An 18,267-nucleotide genomic window follows, 5' to 3' on the forward strand; every position below is an offset into this window, starting at 1 on the left:
TGTGTTTGTGTATACTGAGGGTCAGATACTTGTAACACACCAGCTGCAAGTTATCTGTCCTTTCAGCTGAAACTGATTGATTCTGTTGAACACTTTTGACTCTTCATTAAATAACACCAAAAGCTCTAACTTCTATTATTTGTTCATTTCTTAACGGAAGGTGATTCATTTTTGAATTACCACCACACTAATGAGGCAAGCAGCTTTGTTTTATTGTTGAGTAAAGCATCAATATGGTCGCTGTTGTAAACTGCAGCATAATAAATGTTACTTTCATTAAGATCAGTGATCAGTGCACTCTATGTGATTGTAAGGGACACATCGGACAAGAAAGAAAGTCTGCTTTTTTTGCAGCTGCTCTGATGTCATCTGATCACACTGCTCGGGTTGAAATGGTCCGCACAATATATCAAAGCTCTGCCGCCTACCATTCATGGTTTATAGCCTCCTGGGCTGTCAGTCTCTGGTCTTGGTCCACCTCCATCAAACGAGCAACCAGACTCTTAGCTGTCAGAGAAAAATCACACAGAAGAAACTTAACAAAGAAGGCCTCGTTTTCCTGATGGACATAAATATGACGTGCGTTTGGCCACTCGAGGGGTTAGAGAGGAGAAAGTCTTTGGAATTTGAAATGTTTGCCCAGCCAGCTGTCATTGTGTTCTTTCAGTGTTGACTTTATCCTAAAAGTACCTGAATCTGAGATTTCATCCCAGTACGGAGAGTCAAACTCGTAATCCCCTGCAAGAATCTTTCGGAACAGGTTCTTGTCATGGTTTTCATAATCCTCCTCGTCGGTCTCATCGTAGAAAGGAGGGTTGCCTGACAGCCTGAGGGGGCAGAGAAAACTATTGCAAAAACATCTACATGCCATATTTAAACAAGGCGTATGATGTCATATTACATGATGTACAATCTCAGTCAGCCTGGTTTCCTAAAAGAAACCTTCCATACATCAAACTGGATTGCCAACAACTTTTCGAGGGAAACATATTTTGTCCCGGATTACATTTTGTTTTTTAAGCAAAACAAAATGTGATTCTAATCAGAGTCTGTGTGTGAAGATGTAGAGGGGGTCCTATGCTGTACAGTCTGTAAAGCCCAGTGAGACAAATGTGTAATTTGTGATATCAACCAAGTCTGAAGCCACCCAGTGACTTTAAATGAGGTGTACAGCTTCTTCATGTTTTACATCACAACTTACAGTATGTACATGATGACTCCTGTTGCCCAGCAGTCCACAGGCCTGCCGTATCGCTGTCTGCCAACCACCTCTGGAGCTGCACAGAGAGTACAGAAACATCTTTTAAAATCTCTGAAAGCCACAACAAGCTGCCACATCACATTATCCACAATGTTTCATTTGCTACTTGGTGCATTTCTATTCTCACCCAGGTACTCTGGTGTTCCACAGGGGTCTTTGATTAGTCCGTTCTCCAGCTTGGCAAGATGGAAGTCGCTGATGACTATTTTGGAGTGCTTCAGGCGATTGTAGTACACCAAGTTCTCCAACTAAAAGAAAAAGCACATTACAATGACAACACTTAATGTAATATTCATGATTTAAGGTCCTTCATTTTCATAATTATCAACATTTAGGAGGATGTAATGGATTACAGTTGTGTTACTTGGGTTAACTGCGAGATGCCTGTAGCGTGTTACCTTGAGGTTTCTGTGAACGATATGCAGGGAGTGGAGGTAGGCGACAGCCTCCAACACCTGGCGCACCACGTTGCTGGTGTCTCGCTCTGAGTAGTAGCCTTGGTCAAGGATCCAATCAAATACCTCTCTGCCCGTTGCACTGTGGGAAAAGGAAGGGCCGTGATGTGTTGTGTGTTTGATGCTGCAAGTTTTGAATATGATTTCCTTTCAGCACTGGAAGATTTGCACTATGTAACTTCAATGTTGTCAGTTTAAATCTGATTGACTTTTCTGCCATCCCCCATTCTCTTCACATGTTTCCATTTGATCTCTACTGTCAGCTATTCAGTACAGAAGCCCTGAGAGAAATAAGTTCTGGAGATACATTTTCAAGTCTGATCAAAATAGTTTAGTTTACTCTCCTGTGTTTAAGAACAGAAACAAGTTCCTTTTTTTTTCCATCTGTGAAACAAAAAGGTTTTCCAGGATAATTGTTTTAGGTACTTACTTTTTGGGCAGGTCAATCTATGAATAATTTTTTTTTTCAGGATCATATTTAGTGTTTGTTGTTGTAATACTCGTTTCGTCGACAAGAGGGTGAAGTGCGCCACAACCTGATGTTCTATGTAATAATAAAAGCATTAATGTTTTCTTCCTTCCCCGTATGTTTTATTGTCACTGTTCATTCTAAACACAATGTACACATATTGTGTGCTAGCAAGTTATGTAACATTACTGTCATGTAATCTGCTAATATAGAAACGTCCTATTGCAAGTTCACATTGTATATTTATAGTGAAATGTTGATTACATTGTTCCAAGAATAACAATTTTTGACAAGATTGCACAACACACCCCACCTATTAAAGGGAAATGGCTCTAATCATCTCCCCGTAGATGTTTCTCTTGTGTTTCAATCATTTTCATTCCAATCAGAATTCTCAAACCCACAAATCAAATGTCCTCCAAGGACCAGACGAGTATTGTGCATTTAGTATATCCATGCATCAAAATAGCCAAGTACACATGCTGATGAGAATGCAGCAGCTAGCAAGCAATCATTTCTGAATACCAAATGAGTGGAGCTCAGATCTGTCCTCATATCTACAAGGCCTCAGGCTACAACAGCTCATTCCACATGAGTGTGTAATCAACACATACAGTTCAGCAGGCCCAAGCTACCGGAAAGACAAGCAGAGAGCCTCCCCCCCCCGACTCATCAGACATCCAAACTCACAGTTCAAGGAAGAGGAAGTACTCTTTTTTGGTCTCGAAGACATCCACCAGTTGGAGAATATTGGGATGCTTCACCCTGAGGAGATGTGTCACAAAGCACAAGACAGAGAGAGAAACACAAAGACAGAGAGAGTGATGTCAGAAGTCGTGCAGGAGATGTCTGCATCATTCATTCAATTGAAGGAATAATGCGAAGACCTGCTTTAATGCGCATGAATAACACACTACAGTTGTCACGGAGACATGGGACAGGGGGCATGATCAGTTAACTTTACTTGGCAACACTGAGATCTGCATGTTCAACTGCCCATCCATAACCTGGATATATGTAATCTGATATATGCGTCCGTGTGAGCATAGAGACAAACATGCAGCAGCAGGGTGCTGAGTGGCTGACTGCGCCTTTGACAACACGAGCACCAGCTGGGAAAATTAATAGTGAATTTGGCCCATAAAGGTATAATAACTGAGGCTACAGGAAGGTATTAAATGCTCATGTTGCCTTCAAGCTTATTCTTACCATATTTCAAATTGCACTGAATGTGGAAGATGGTGCAGAATGTCTAAAGCTGTGTCTGAAGTTGCTTCGTCATTCATACGAGACTCAATAGATTACTTATAGAAGGGAACATTGATTTGGTCATTATCATTTTGCGTCATCACTGACAAGTGCAGTGTTGGGTAACTGTGATTTACATGTCTGTTGCATCAGGAGCCAAGCAAAAGCACTGCTTTGTTGGATGTTTAGCAACAGGTAGTAGTGCACGTATTTTCAACAGAATTCAAACATTGAAATAAACGCGGAGGTCGTTCAGCAGGTAATGGGAAGAGATTTTGGACATACAGTAGCTTGGATTTAGGGTGACCAGATGAGAATGAGGGGAAATTAAGGGACAGGGGAGTCGGGGAAGGCGTGGCCTCCAGTACATTACATTCAGTGTCACAACAGTTACGGTAAAACACGTGAAAGTCAAAACTCAACACTAAAATGTATTATTTTTGTTCCTGAACATGAAGTAAGTGTCTGTCATTGGGAAGAAGAAACACAATGACTGTGCTGTATGTAACAACAGTGCATAAATAACTGTTTGGCTGGATGTGTTGTCTGATTTCCTGTTTGTACGTAGCTTATCTCACTTCTATACGTCTGTGTGTGTTCTGCTGATGTGGCTCAATCCTTTTTGCAAACTCAAGTGTGACCGCCCTGCGTGCATTGTGCAAAATGACTTCTGATAAACACTCTTTTGTCTTTCTTTCCCTAGAATTGGTCTGTTATATTGCCGATATAAAAACAAATCTTGCACACTGTTTAAATATCCCCTCCAGACAGTTCAACGCTTAAATGTTACTCTGCTTGGAAAAAATGTTTTTGTCTCATGTGTTTTTTCATCATTAAAATCTATTTCTGCTCCATCATTAAAAAAGAAAATCCAGAATCTATGAACGAAAATCAGAAACTTTCTCTTTCAGCAGATAAATGTGAAAACTGCCTTCTAGTGTCAGACTCTGTACAGACACAACTTCCAAGTGAACAACAAGCAGAACACATTTTTGAGTGGAGGGGGACTTTAAATCCATTCAAACTCTTGCCTGAGAAGGAACCACATTGTCGGTACAAATGACAGTGCGCAGGATTTTACTTCCTTCTAACGAATAACACTAAAGAATGCTCCTCTTTTCTTTCCGAGTGTTTTATATTCAAGACTGAATTTGATGTTTTGAAAGCAATTATTCACAGCCTTTGACAATAATCATATTCGATTATTCACTCAAACCCCCATGATGATTAAAAACCAGCAGCAGTGGGGTGTCTGAACGCTATGCTATTCAGAGGAATATGATTTCATGTTTTGAATGGCTTCCTATAAAGAAATCACACTTTCATATTTATCTTGCTCCACCGCTTCGCCTGCTGTCGGCGGCAAATTGTTTGATAAGGCCCAGGTTATGCTAATGTGGATTTTACCAAAAGTTAGATAAGACAGAGAAGTTGCAATAAACAAGGTTCATAGAAACAGTGTCTATGTGTGATCACTCAGCAAAATGAGCTTCGCTTGACTTTTCTTATTAACGCGAGCATCAACAACTGTTTTGTTTTTCTTTTCAAAAACTGATGTCTGTAAAATCTGTATTTAGAAATATGAAATAAGGAAAAGCCAATAACTTGACCGTCTCATCACAAAACTAATCGTGCATATACAGTACAACACAGACATTTGGACTCCAGAGAATATTAACTTACATCTTTAGGATGAGGATCTCATTTTTTGCCGCCTTGCGAACTTTCCTCCCATCCTTTTTCAGGAACTTTTTACATGTAAACATCTTTATTGTAGTTTTGTCCTTGGCCCTGAATATCTCGCAGAACTCCTCCCTGAAAAAGAAGCATTTCATTGCATTTCAGAGATATAATCAGAGATCAAAATGGTTTCCTGAGGAAATATCATGAAGGAGCTTTTACTCACGATTTAACAATCTGACCCAGGTCATATTTATCTGAGACATCCGAAGGATTGTTATAATCCTTCTTTTCCCCGATTGTTAAACAGCCAAACGGCATGGCCGCTCCTGACCTGTGGTGCGAGAGACAGAAAGGGAGACAATGAAATGAAGAACAACACCTTGCTCAATCTATCAGGGTGTTGTGTCCTGGCGTGCCACCTAGCTGATGATCTTTACTTCAATGTTAGCCTCACACAGCCAAAAAAAAAAAAACGTGGCCCTCCCTCAGACACGGAATTACTGCTGAGAAAGCCTTTGAAAAGTGAGAGGTAAAGAGCCAAAAGAGGCAATATCAACGCAGCGGATTGTTTGACTCACTGTAACAGAGCCTTTCATGATCCTGCATTAATAAGGACAGAGCCATAGAGGGATCTGCTGCACAGGCTCAGCTTTATGCTAATATCTACCTTTTATATAAGTAATACAAAAAAACGAGGAATGTTTTTGCAGCGTAGTCTGGACTGAATGTGTTCGTGCTTCTCTGTGGGGTGAAAGCTGCACACCATAGGGGTCAGGGGCGTGGACTGAGAGCAACCGCAGCAACAAGTGAAGCATTTCCCATCGAGAATGGGAGGCAGCAATTACAGGCCCAGCACCCCGGGACTCCGAGAGGATTTACTGTAAAGTACTTTACTAGCTCTGCATCAGCACTTGAACACCTAATTGCGCTGCAGCCTCGCTGTGTCTCTCGCAAATAGCTCGGAGTGAAATGTGAGAGCAGCTTCTGCAGCTTTACTGCAGGTTTGTTTTATTTTTATTTTTTTACTGAGTAGAAAATAATTTATAGTTATCTTAGCTGGAGTTGTTACATGTTGTGTTTCAAGGTAAAAGGATGGTTCCTCTCCTGTATACATCCCTGCACTGTCCAGTCTTTGACGCACACATCTAAAACTGAATATAATGTTCTATTTAAAAATAAAGATTGAAGTTATTATGTGTTATTGAGAAGAGAGTGCCTGGAAAAAAATGTGAGCTTATTACGCCTTCAATGATAGTGCAGTTTAAGATTGGACAGAGAGAAGGGGAATGACATGCAGCAAATAGCAGCAGGTCTGTTTCGAACCCCGGGCCGCTGCGGCAAGCATTTGAATGTGGGTTGCCTGCTCTACGAGCTGCGCCATCAGAAATGTGTAATGTAACACGTTGGATGTACATTATCTTTTCAACAGATTTAGATTTGGTATCTTTACTTGCTCACAAGGAAGATGATGCTGGCGTGCATAACAACTGTTTTGCTAGTTGGCTGGCTCCATAATGATCCAATACAAACGCAATAACAACTCAACAGCAACAATGCATACTACGACAACAACAACCCACAAATTTGCGGTTATATAAAGTGTTGATTATGAGGGGGCTCAATTGCTGTTCGCTCCCCCATATATTTCGAATCGCACGGCAAACCTGCGTCATCATATAGGTCATCATCACAAGTGTTTAATGTTCTTCTGGTTCATATCCCTGGACAGATTTGTGACAATAACCACTGATGTGTCCGAAGCCAGTAACGCTGCTCATGGCCTACCGTACAACCCTGCAGCCTTACTGACTCAACATCCTGGATGTGAAACTGTGAAAAATGATTGCGCAGCAAAGTCTCTCTAGATAAATAAAATGTCTTAGCCACAAAACATTCATCTGCGCCAACAGTCTGGGTGATGAATGTCCACATGTAAATGAGAGCAGGCAGCATAAGAAGTATAGCGTCATGTGTAAGAAGGGCAATCTGTTCTCTGTAGCTCCACAAACCGACTTGTAATCCGATCTAAATGATCTGAACTTGATGTGAACTTCCTTTTCTCATCTGAGTCTGTGTTGTGTAGTCAGTGCGAGGGTCTGACCTTCCCATGTCTCTCTCTCTCGCTCTCAATTATACCGTACATGTCTCTCTGTGGTAAAGGCTTAGGCTCACTGAAGTTATGCTGCAGAGAAGAAAGGAGTGTTTTGCAGGGCCAGTGGCTTAAATTGAGGTAATTCTGTCTGGCAGAAGCATGTCAGGAAGAAAATCTATATTATGCTAAAACAGATTGATATTCTGCAAGTAGCTATAACCGTCCACAAGAGAGCCGTTACATTGGGATGAGGGAGGGAGAATAGTCTGATGAAGAAATCTAAGAAATCCAGCTGATAAACAGCATTTGTGGTTTTGAGAAAAAAGGTTTTTAAAGCCCTCTCAGTGGACAGCTTTATGTTCACAGGTTCCTTTTAAAATAAAGATAAAGAGTCACTGAGACTATGGAGACATTACCATTCACAATCCAAAACCAGATTATGTCACCAAAAAATAATCTTCTTAAAGCGCTGTTATAAGCACTCATACATATCCATTATGCATAATAACAATAATCATAACACATTATACAGCATTTTATAAAGATGTAAGAATTATTGTGTATTATAATTCCTATAGTTGTGTAACACATTATAATATTTTCTATAAGTGCTGATTGGGGGCTCTAAGTGAAATGTCTGAGGTATAGTCAGATATAATACATTACACGCTGAATAAAAGTCTTTATAAGAGGTTATTGTTTGCTTCAAGCAAGTTTTTTGGGGAAACACCACATTAGTGAAACGTAAATGTCCATCATGAAAAGGAATATTCAATTTATGTTGTGGTTCAATAAACAAATACATTCATTTTACAACAATTTGTGTGTAGTTCTTGCGTAAATGTATTGATATTATCTTTACTCAAAGCAAACAATGACCACTGACAATACATTATAATACATTATAACATGTGATTAATAAAAAAGATTATAATTTACAGCTATGGGAATAATAAAACGTTATGATCCTTACAAAAAACAAAAAGCAGGGCGTGAATTATGATACTTCACCAAATAAACCATTATAACAAGATTTTTAATATGTTATGTTTTTTGTTATAAAGCATTATGAATATGAGTGCATATAACTATAAATGTACAACAGTTAATTTGATTGGAGAAGAGGAATTTCATAAGTGCTGATATATACAACATCCCTTTTAACTACGTGTCACGCCTTACAGGTGTTCTTAATCGGTCGTTATCAGATTGTAACAAACTTTGCACCGCAAAAAAAATGAACGTTGAATGTTAAATTATGAATGGTTGTCAGAAGAGGACGGAGGGAAGGAAAGAAGCCTTTGGATACTTCTAAATAATATAATACAGAAACTGATGCGGGACTCAAAGAGAACGAGATCATGGCGGTGAGTGGGCAGAGATAAACATACAGACATTGCTTAATTAGACAATAAGAAGATTATAACACATTATAAGTACGGGCATCATAGAAAGTGTAACCGAGCAGTTTCTGTATTAGATGAAGAATGTATGAAGCATTTCAAGTGGAAAGAGCAGGATGCTGGCGGTATCATATAACGGAGGCTGAATAATGGGCTCATTTGGACTGACCACATTCAGGCAACATTCAGGCATTATCATCCCATATTCTGACGGCTCTCTGCCCTGCGAGAGCACCCAATCGATGGTTTGCGATGCTTTATGGGCCAGTGTGTGACCTGTGTCTGTCATATCACCACGGATTTTCTGCAGTGAAGATTTACAGGACTGAAGATGGATAGTGATAAAGAGCTTGGGTTTATTAGGCGAGCGCAGCGCCTCATCCAGCCAGCCGAGATGAGCAAATGAGGTTTTACAGGTGCCTGTTGAAATCGATGAGAAACTCTTATAGCGCTCGAGTCTGGGTGAAGTTTAGGATTTGGCTAAATGCAGCGCTTATGTGCACCGTGTCAAGACTTCTTAACGCAGCAGCAAGGGGGATTATTTTACCTGCTGCTGTGGTATCTCGGGCTATGCTGAGGCTAACGGCTGCTACCTGTTTGGCATGGTAAACCTTTACGTGAGTGAGCAGTAATCCCACTCTGAAATTCCTCAGACGGAGAAATGGTTCCTTGTTTTATGAAAAATTTACTGTTCGACTCTGTCCTTCTCTCACCATTTCCCTCATGCTCCTCCTCTGGCTCCTGCAGCAGACACTTAATGAGGGTGCACAGCGAAGATCAGAGCCAATGCATCACACTTGTGCTGACTGTAGGCCATTACAGATTTACTGGAGTGAACCTAAGCAGTGCTGAGCCTCACCAGTTATGTACAAACTATATTTTACATCGACAACACTCAGCTCAGCAAGATGAAAAATATAAACAAATAAAACATGCCGTATCGATTGTATATCATTTTGATGGATGATCAGTTTTCATTACATGTTCCTTATTCTAAGGCACCATTAACTGAAAACAAATTGAACAAGAAGGGCACTCAGAGAGACCTCAGACCTCTGCCAAGGCCGTTTCCATAAGGGAAAAATAATGCGTGTATCCGCCCCGTGATTAGGATCCGCTCCAAAATGTAATGGGTTCTTTCTTGGCACATGCTACACCCTTCCACCAAGTTTCATGAAAATCAAATGAAAATCAAGCCGGTAGTTTTTTACGTAATCCTGCTGACAAACAAACCATCAAACTAAACCAAAAACCAAACCTCCTGTGGCTGAGGTAGCTTTATACTAATAATTTACTTTGCCAAATACGTTTTGGAACAAACATAAAAGTTGCCTGGGGTATGTTCAGTGACAACATGTTTTCCAATCCAGAAAGTCTGACATTCTTACACTGTGCTAGAGTTTAACAGAGGACATCAGGGTGGATACAAAGACTTTGAGACAGCTGGCCTACTGAAACACTGAGTTTAGGTTGGTTCATAGAGTTTTGGGTAAGTACGTAAAGTAAGAAAGAAAAATGACAGAAATGTGCCCCAGTATAATCTTTTCCTCCTGATGTTTGAATAGAACATGATCTGAGCCGCATTACTGAACGTTTCCTGACAAACATTTCCATATCAAAGGAGTTGTATAGGAATGTCATTTTTAGGAGTATGGGTTGCAGGCTTGATACTGTCAAAGCTCTCTTATTGGTATATTTTTATACTAACATTGGATCAAATGACGATGTATAGTGTGATATGCGCCGCTTGTAGTTTAGCAACTTTCAGCTCCCTGTTTTGATTCAGGCAGCTGTTTTCAGGGGGAAAGCTCTGATAAACTGACTGTATGTTATAATTGGTGTGAGTGAGCATTTACTCACATTACTGTTTTCTGTTGATTCCCCTGAGCACACTCCACTCTTGAGTGTTTTGAAAACTAGTAATCTTGTTTTGACAGGGCTCCTCTCAGCCATCTAATATATCATCTCTCCCTTTCTGTCGCTCAGCCTTTGAGCCTGGAGGACAGACTTGCCATTAGGAAATAAACATCCTTGACATTCATTTTTCTTTCATCCCTGCTGATCTCCTGGTATTGCCTAAAGAGACTGCGATAGCACTCTGCCTTCAGCTGAAAGAGGGAGATAAGGTCAACACAGATGGGCAAGGCGACAATTCTGTAAGTCTTAACAGAGATCAGTGTGAGAAAGAAGCTCAAACGGTCTTCTGCACATCAGCTCTGTCTTGACTTGAAAGCCCTTAACTTAAGCAATGCTGAAAAGAAACTAGGGTCAAGTAATGGAGCTTTTAAATAATATATGGGCTACAGTTACACTTTAAGTTTCAGTAAGGTTTCAATCGCACCAGGATGTTTAATGTAACAGGTTCAACAAGGTTCTGAAATGTGATTTAAATGTGTACATAATCTATTCAGACAGCAGGCAGCTTCCACCTGTGTTGTGATATCTGATATACTAAGATTCATTTCAAATTCTAGCCACATGGAGTACTGTTAGGGACATTTTTGGCTGTTCACATTGCATTTGTTGTACAAGGTTTTAGCCTGATGGAGAGGAATGACACCTCATCTTTCAGCATCTCCTTGTTTTATTAATGATGAGGTCATATACATGTCATCTGTGGTGCGAGACGTGAACAACACTTCAGCCTGGTCTGAGAGGTCGGACTGAGCTGCAATGTCAGAGATGTGACTGGAATGACATTTCAGGCATAAATGTGTACATGAGTGGTGGGAATCTCATCTGACATGAATTTATTTTACATGACATGGGGCATACTGTAGCTACGGAAGCGCTGAGAGCTAAGTGAGAAAAAACCCTCTGGAGATGTGGAAGTCGTTTTCTTTCCTGTGTTTATGACTTAAGAACAGATTACTGTCTTATGACAGTAATGTAACATCACTTGGTAACACAATATGTGTTGCATAGAAATTAAAACTCACCTGGAAGAAAACATGAATCCTTTTAGTCCTATTTAGAACATGGTGTCGTGGTGATCTTCAGTCTCTTGTGGCCAGAATTAGTATTAGAACAACAAACACGTGAAAATGATCATGAAAAAGATAGAAAAGGTTAATTGATCCTGGCAAAACTTTTTATTTTTTCCCAACCTATTTCACAGATGAAGTTAAGAAGTTAAGTCATAAACACAGGAGACAAAATAATGCATTTCAGATTTAGAAACGGATCACCAGAATCTTTTCTTTTTCTCACTTGCCTCTCAGGGCTTCCGTACTTCTGATGTGCAAAAAATATAATTTTAGCTGCAGTAATGAACATGGCATTTTGGAGGGGGGATTTTAAAGGCTGTTCTTCTTCTTGACAAAAAATTTTCACTTCAAGTGTTGACACAAAACACCTCAAGGAAGTGCCAGGTGTGAAGGGTGTGTAGGTGTGAAGCCGCAGTCCAAAGTAAGACATTTAAATATCATGAAGGCAGCCGAGCAGCGATGCACATACAACTTAAACACAACCATCAAATGAAATTAATATATGATGTAATTTTGCACTTTAGCTTTTATGCTCCTAGAGTACAACAGGCAAATATGAATGTGCTTGTTATTGCTTTATACAGTAAATCCAATTAACGTCAAAGCTGTCCAACTCCGAATGAACTTTTATGGATGAAGGGCTGAACCAAGGGCCGGGAGAATCCATTAGTAATGAGATTTACTCTATGAATAGTACACTCAAGGTGGAATATTTAATGTTATGCAATAAATCTACATCTGTCGGTACTTGGCCCTGGCAGTGCCTCTGACAAGGCTGCACTGTTCCCTGAATATTTCTATATAATCAAAAGAAAGGAGCGCCCAAGAACACCCAACACAGAGCACTTTATATGTATAATACTTCCCATTATACGGTGTAAGCTGCATTAATTCATTGACGATTCAATGTATTCATGGAAGCACTTCTCACTGGGGAATAAGAAACAACATTTTGCAATACCACCAAACACTGCCTCATTACTGTTACTCACAAGAATTATGTCTTTTAACATTTGACTTTAAGGTGAAATGGCTTCTTGGAACTGTTGACATAAAAATTTGCATGCACTGTCTCCAGGGGGATTTACTGCACCGAATAAAGTTGCATTGCAGCATATTAGGCTCGCTGTTTCAACCTTTGCAGGACCAGCAACTGGGAACTGATGGGAAGCTGAGGTGTACAATGAGAGGAGGAGAGCAGGGAGACAAGAGCAGGAAGAAAATAAATAAAGCAACGGAAAGTTGCATCAATCAGCAGCATGCAGAATATGAATGGTGGCAAAGATTAAGATGGTACATGCACAATTGAATTAACTATTCATGGCTGACAGTCTCCTTTTCCACAGTGTGTCTCACTGGGCTTGTGGTTTGTGTCTTTCTTGTATCGAAAAATCGCTGTTTCCTGGGGCGCTTGCTTAACAGTGTGCAAAAACATGCCAGCTCTGGCAGTGCTGTAATAAATACCAGCCTTCTCTCCTCAGCCCTCCTCTAATCCCAGTTCAGGGCGCTACATTGCTTGTCAGCGTCCGTGTCAGCCCCCCACGCAGCAAATCTCTCAAGAATCCATTACATCTTCTCATTTGTTTGCAAGACAACACGGAGGATTGGAGACTTTTCAATCTACTTTCTTTCTTTTTTTGAGGATTTATTCAAGGCCAGGGACCCTTATCATTCAATCGCCTTTAGAAAACTTTGTGCTGTCGTTCATTCAAAACAAGGCTCTGTATCTGACTCATAATGCTGCATTCTTCACTGAATGAGAAAACATTGCAGTGGCTTCTTCAGCAGTATGAGAGAGTGAGCTTGAGAAAGCCCTCACTTTTCTCCACTTCGCTTCCTTCCCACTTCATTCCATCTTCCGGTGCCATCGCTCTCTCACAGTAGCACTCGGAGCCCCTCTATGGCGAATCACTTGCAGCAACACAGGCTCAATTCGCTCTTTACAAGAATCACGAGGAAAAATGACAACCTCATACAGCCGCTCGTAAAGGGGAGGTGGGAGGTGAGACTGCAGGATCTTGCCACACATACTGTGCAGTCTCAGTTCAGCAAGTCGATAGGTCAGCAAGTCGATAGGTCAGCAAGTCGATAGTTGCATTACAAACTGAGGAAGCATTGTCTCAGAACTGACTAAGAGGAGGGCATCATGCAGAGGCTGCTTTTTATGTCTTTTGGCTCAGTATACTTTGGTAAAAATGAAAATCAGTACTTACGAACAGCTGACTTAAGGGTTTTAACAGTTTAGAACACACTAGTCCACTATTGCTGTGTTTCCACTGCATGGTACGGTTCTTCTCAACTCAACTCACTTTTGTTAACAGGTTTTCTCTTCATTTTTGTTTCCACTGTGGATAGTACCCCGTCAGTGTATTCCCAGCTGAACGCCACAGCGACGGCACGTCAAATCACCTTCAACGCAACATTGCTGAATCCTTTTAATGGCAAACAAACATTGGACCCTCTGCATTTGGTCAATTGTACTGCATGGCAGCCCTTTTTAAAAGAAAAATCTGGGTGGAGTAAATAAAAGATTGAGGTAGGTATTGATATCAGCTTTGCTTTTTACATATCAGGGGTTCGGATGTCCCGTGTCGCACTGTTACGATTCTATGAACAATCTTCTCTTAACTTCAGTTCAGCTCGCTTGGAACATCGACCGAAGTGATATCAAACAAAGTACGCGGTACTATCCACAACTTTTGCAAATGGAAAAACAAAAAAGAGCAAATCAAGTTGAATACAGCCGTGCCGTATCATGCAGTAAAGCAGGTTATGTACCTGAGACTGTACCTTTTAGTTGCTTCTTTAATCCTGTTACCACCCATAGCATTTATGTTACATGTCTGTTCCTCTAATACCCAAAGACCTACGGAGCAGTATGAACTGTAAGAAGTGTTTGCTTCATTTGTCTGTTTACAAATACAAGGTCACAAATACATTGTGAATATGAGATGCTGTGGTTTTGTAACATCAGTTATTAAACCGATTCAAGCTAGTGGATAAGCTGACGCTGCTGCTAATGCTCAAATGGTAGTTGTGGGCTTGACTTGGCTTGCCAGGGGCAGAGATTTAATTTCCTGTATCTAAAATTTCCTTTATGGAGATTTTCAGTATACGATTTAAATGATTTTGTTCAGGACATGTGCTTATTTACAAGTCTGACACACTTCATAAATATGTTTTTAAAATAATTTGATAAATAATAACGAATGGAGGAAATAAGCAGGAAGTGAAAAGCCTGTGTTGGTCAATTACTTGAAAACTGTAATCAATTACATTACTCATTAAAAAGGTAATTACTTTACTTTACTAATCACTCCGCAGCAAAATTACTTGTTACTTTACTTTCTTTAAATCATCCACACCCACACATTTTATCTTTTGTGTTTAACATTTGCAGTTTACCAAGCAAGCAGACTTTAGAATTTAGAGGGATTTACTCACCAAACCACTGTTTAATAGTAGCCTACTAAAGCTAGCTTAATATTGAATTTGTAGTTGTATCCCAACGATAAAATAACCATACATGTTCCATGAGTGAATGAGCTGTGTGTTATATATGTAGCTGTACTGAGGAAAGCTATAATTAAAAAAGAAATAAAGCTCTTATCTTGTGCATTATGTGCTGATAGTGTACAGTCTTTCTTTTGCATTTCTTTCCAAAACACTAGTTTTAGCTTGAGGAGAGTTAGCACAGTTATGAATTTAACAATGCCGCCAATGGTAGGAATTAGTGTTGGGCGGATCGATCTTAAATATCGATGTATCGATACCAACATTGGTATCGGTATCGATCAATACTTGCGTGATAAGATCGATACTTAAGTTTTGGTTTCTCTTCTTTACGTTCAGTACACAACTCACATTAAATCATCGTGGTTTTGCATGTGCACTACAGACTAAGTAAGTATGTACACCACTCTGTCACGGTGTGGTGAAGGTGAGGACCCAAATTCAGTTCACTGGATGATGATGTTAACCAAAAACGAGCTTTATTGAAAACAAAAGCCAAAGCTAACAAAGTACAAACATACAAAGTAACAAACAAACACAAACCGAGCAGGACACGAGCAGGACACGAGCAGGACACGAGCAGGACACGAGCAGGACACGAGCAGGACACGAGCAGGACACGACATAACATGAATGACAATGCGACAAAGAACACTGAGACAGACAGGGCTATATACACAGACACTAAATGAGGGAACAAGACACAGCTGGGAAGAGAGTCAGAAACACAAGGGCAGAGTAAATGGACACAGGAGGAAGACATTAACAATCAGAAGGTGAGGGTAAAGACACAGACAGGAAGTACCACTTCAACATAAAACAGTACACCAAAGAACAAGCAGATTGTTACACGCTCCTCTCACTCACTCCACGCTCATCATTATCACTCTGCCCCTGCCCCTCCTCCCCCTCACAAATATCTTGCTACGCAACCCCCAACCCCTTCTTCCATGCAACAGTGGAGTCTGTTCTTCTGTATGGCAGTGAATGCTGGACCCTGAAGCCCACCCTGCAGAAATCCCTAGATGGGTGCTACACAAGAATTCTGCGTGTGGTACTTGGCATCAACAAGGATGAGCATGTCACCAATACGCACTTGTATGGGGGGGGGGGGGGGCGCTAAGGGTGGGTGAGAAAATAGAGGTCAGGAGAATGAGGCTGGCAGGTGACCTGCCAGAGACACCAAGAGCTGCCAGCCAGCAAACTTGTGCTGTGGGAGCCAACACACGGGCACCGATCACGAGGGCGTCCCTCAATAACATACGTGGACGTACTCAGGAAAGATGCGGGAGCAGAAAATGCTGGCGAGCTAGCCAGATACATGGAGGATCGGGATGACTGGAAGCACCGATGGAGGGCCCGTCTGAGGACGACCTAGTAGTAGGATCGATACCAAATTTTGCAGTATCGCCCATCCCTAGTAGGAATCATACAGATATAACAAGACTGATACTTATGTTCATGGCAACAGTTCCAATAAATTGAACAAATAGCTAACAGGCAATGAACTAGATTAAATACTTCAAAGTATTCAATTAATCAGTAGAAGCAGGACAAAGAAAACTCTAAATCCTGCTGATGTACCGAATTGCCACCCACAGCTGCATGGCCACTGTTGACCTCCAATATGGCTGCTTGAGGGTGCTTCAGTGTGACCTGGACTGCCTATATACAGTGTAATACTCTTCAAGTATGATGGCTCATAAATGCCTTCCCAATGGAGAGAGTAGGTGAGAACGAACGCTGGCTTGTTTTGATAAAACAGCAAGAGACAATCCATCCTGAGGGAGTGTGTGTGTGTGCAGGCCGAGGTGCACTGTGTGCATTACAGTGTGAATCCATAGGCCTATACTGCACTTCACTAAGAACATTTGTGTCCTTTCCTATTTGGAACAGATACAGCCACTATTTCTAATCTTAGCCCTGAAAATGTCTTTGCTGTCAAAACCCCTGTACCGTTATGTCATTTTTAGTCCAATGCAGGAGAGTGTTGGTGTGAGGGTTGTGAATCGCAACATACAGTAATGTGGCGAGAGCAACGTTTTGAATGCCCTATATACAGAGACAGCTCAAAGAATGTATGAATAAGGATGTTCAGAGAGGATGTGAGGCTGACTGGGTTAAGAGTCTGAGACTGCCTGACAGTCGTGAACACAACTTACATGTCTGCAAAAGTGCACCATTCACACAAACACAAATAGTTTGGTCCATTACTGTACTGTAAACAATAAGAAACCAGAAAATTCTCAGATGTCATAGAGAAGTAAAAAAGTTTCAACTTGAAAAATAGAACAACAGGTTATCTCTTCTGCTCTTATATAAACAGTCGAATCTGATTGTTTAAGTCGACTGATTGTCAAATCATGTTTTGAAATTTTCTTTGGATAATTTAATAACCCCCTCTGTTTAACCTTTACGTATCTATAGACATATCTATAGAAACGGATATTTCAATGTATTCATTGATTTTGAAACAGTTGCCCTAGTTGTTATTTCTACATGATGATTTATTCATGCACACTTGATTGATTGAAAGCACATGAGTTAGTTTCACATTTCTATTTACAGTAGTATCAATAGGCTGATATATAAACCAAACAGAAATCAAGCAATTCTTGTCAAATTTGACATTCAGCACTCTGTTATACCCCAAATTGAATGATTCTTTGTTTCATAACCACATTTTCCTATCGTTGACAATGTGCATAAAAACCGGTGGATGGAAATGGAACTGCCTATAGCAGGGGTGTCCAAACTTTTTTCACTAAGGGCCACATACAGAAAAATATACGAAGGGCTGGGCCACTAATACTTTTGAGGTATATTCCCTTAAAAACAAAACAATCAAATGTAGGTAAATTAAGCTTGTTATCATGTTGTTGTCAATGTTATCAACTTTAATTGACTGAATTTATTGAAAAATGTAGCTTATTAACATGAATATTTTTTAACTCTCCTGTAATGGGAACAGCGTTGCACTCAGTGGGAGCAGTGATGCTTTGGACTGAAGGATGCTGCAAGTCAGGAGTAAGTTTGGTGGTTGAGATATGAAGGACATCACAGAGATGCTGTCGCTCATTTTGGTTCTCAATCTGCTTTTGTTCAGAGTTAACAGAACATGTTTGCTCACATATGAGCCGAACAGACTCATCATTC

General features: G+C 40.5%; 1 protein-coding gene across 2 annotated transcripts in view; it reads right to left on the bottom strand.

Annotated features, from left to right (window-relative positions):
• Positions 1-18,267, bottom strand: part of LOC115007674 (caM kinase-like vesicle-associated protein) — a 40,595-nt gene that overhangs the window by 3,059 nt on the left and 19,269 nt on the right. Inside the window, exons 1-9 of one of the 2 annotated variants that reach the window (XM_029430611.1) lie at positions 5,536-5,546; positions 5,340-5,447; positions 5,117-5,248; positions 2,876-2,950; positions 1,660-1,798; positions 1,389-1,509; positions 1,202-1,277; positions 691-827; positions 429-507 (exon numbers count right to left, since the gene is read on the bottom strand). In XM_029430611.1, coding sequence (XP_029286471.1) covers positions 429-507; positions 691-827; positions 1,202-1,277; positions 1,389-1,509; positions 1,660-1,798; positions 2,876-2,950; positions 5,117-5,248; positions 5,340-5,434 — 854 coding nt within the window. In that variant the 5' untranslated portion in view covers positions 5,435-5,447; positions 5,536-5,546. Of the gene's footprint in view, positions 1-428; positions 508-690; positions 828-1,201; positions 1,278-1,388; positions 1,510-1,659; positions 1,799-2,875; positions 2,951-5,116; positions 5,249-5,339; positions 5,448-5,535; positions 5,547-18,267 lie in introns of those variants that run through there. The other variant, XM_029430610.1, reaches the window with a different exon arrangement.

Source organism: Cottoperca gobio, chromosome 5 (genome assembly GCF_900634415.1).
Source record: "Cottoperca gobio chromosome 5, fCotGob3.1, whole genome shotgun sequence".
NCBI classification, from domain to species: domain Eukaryota; kingdom Metazoa; phylum Chordata; class Actinopteri; order Perciformes; family Bovichtidae; genus Cottoperca; species Cottoperca gobio.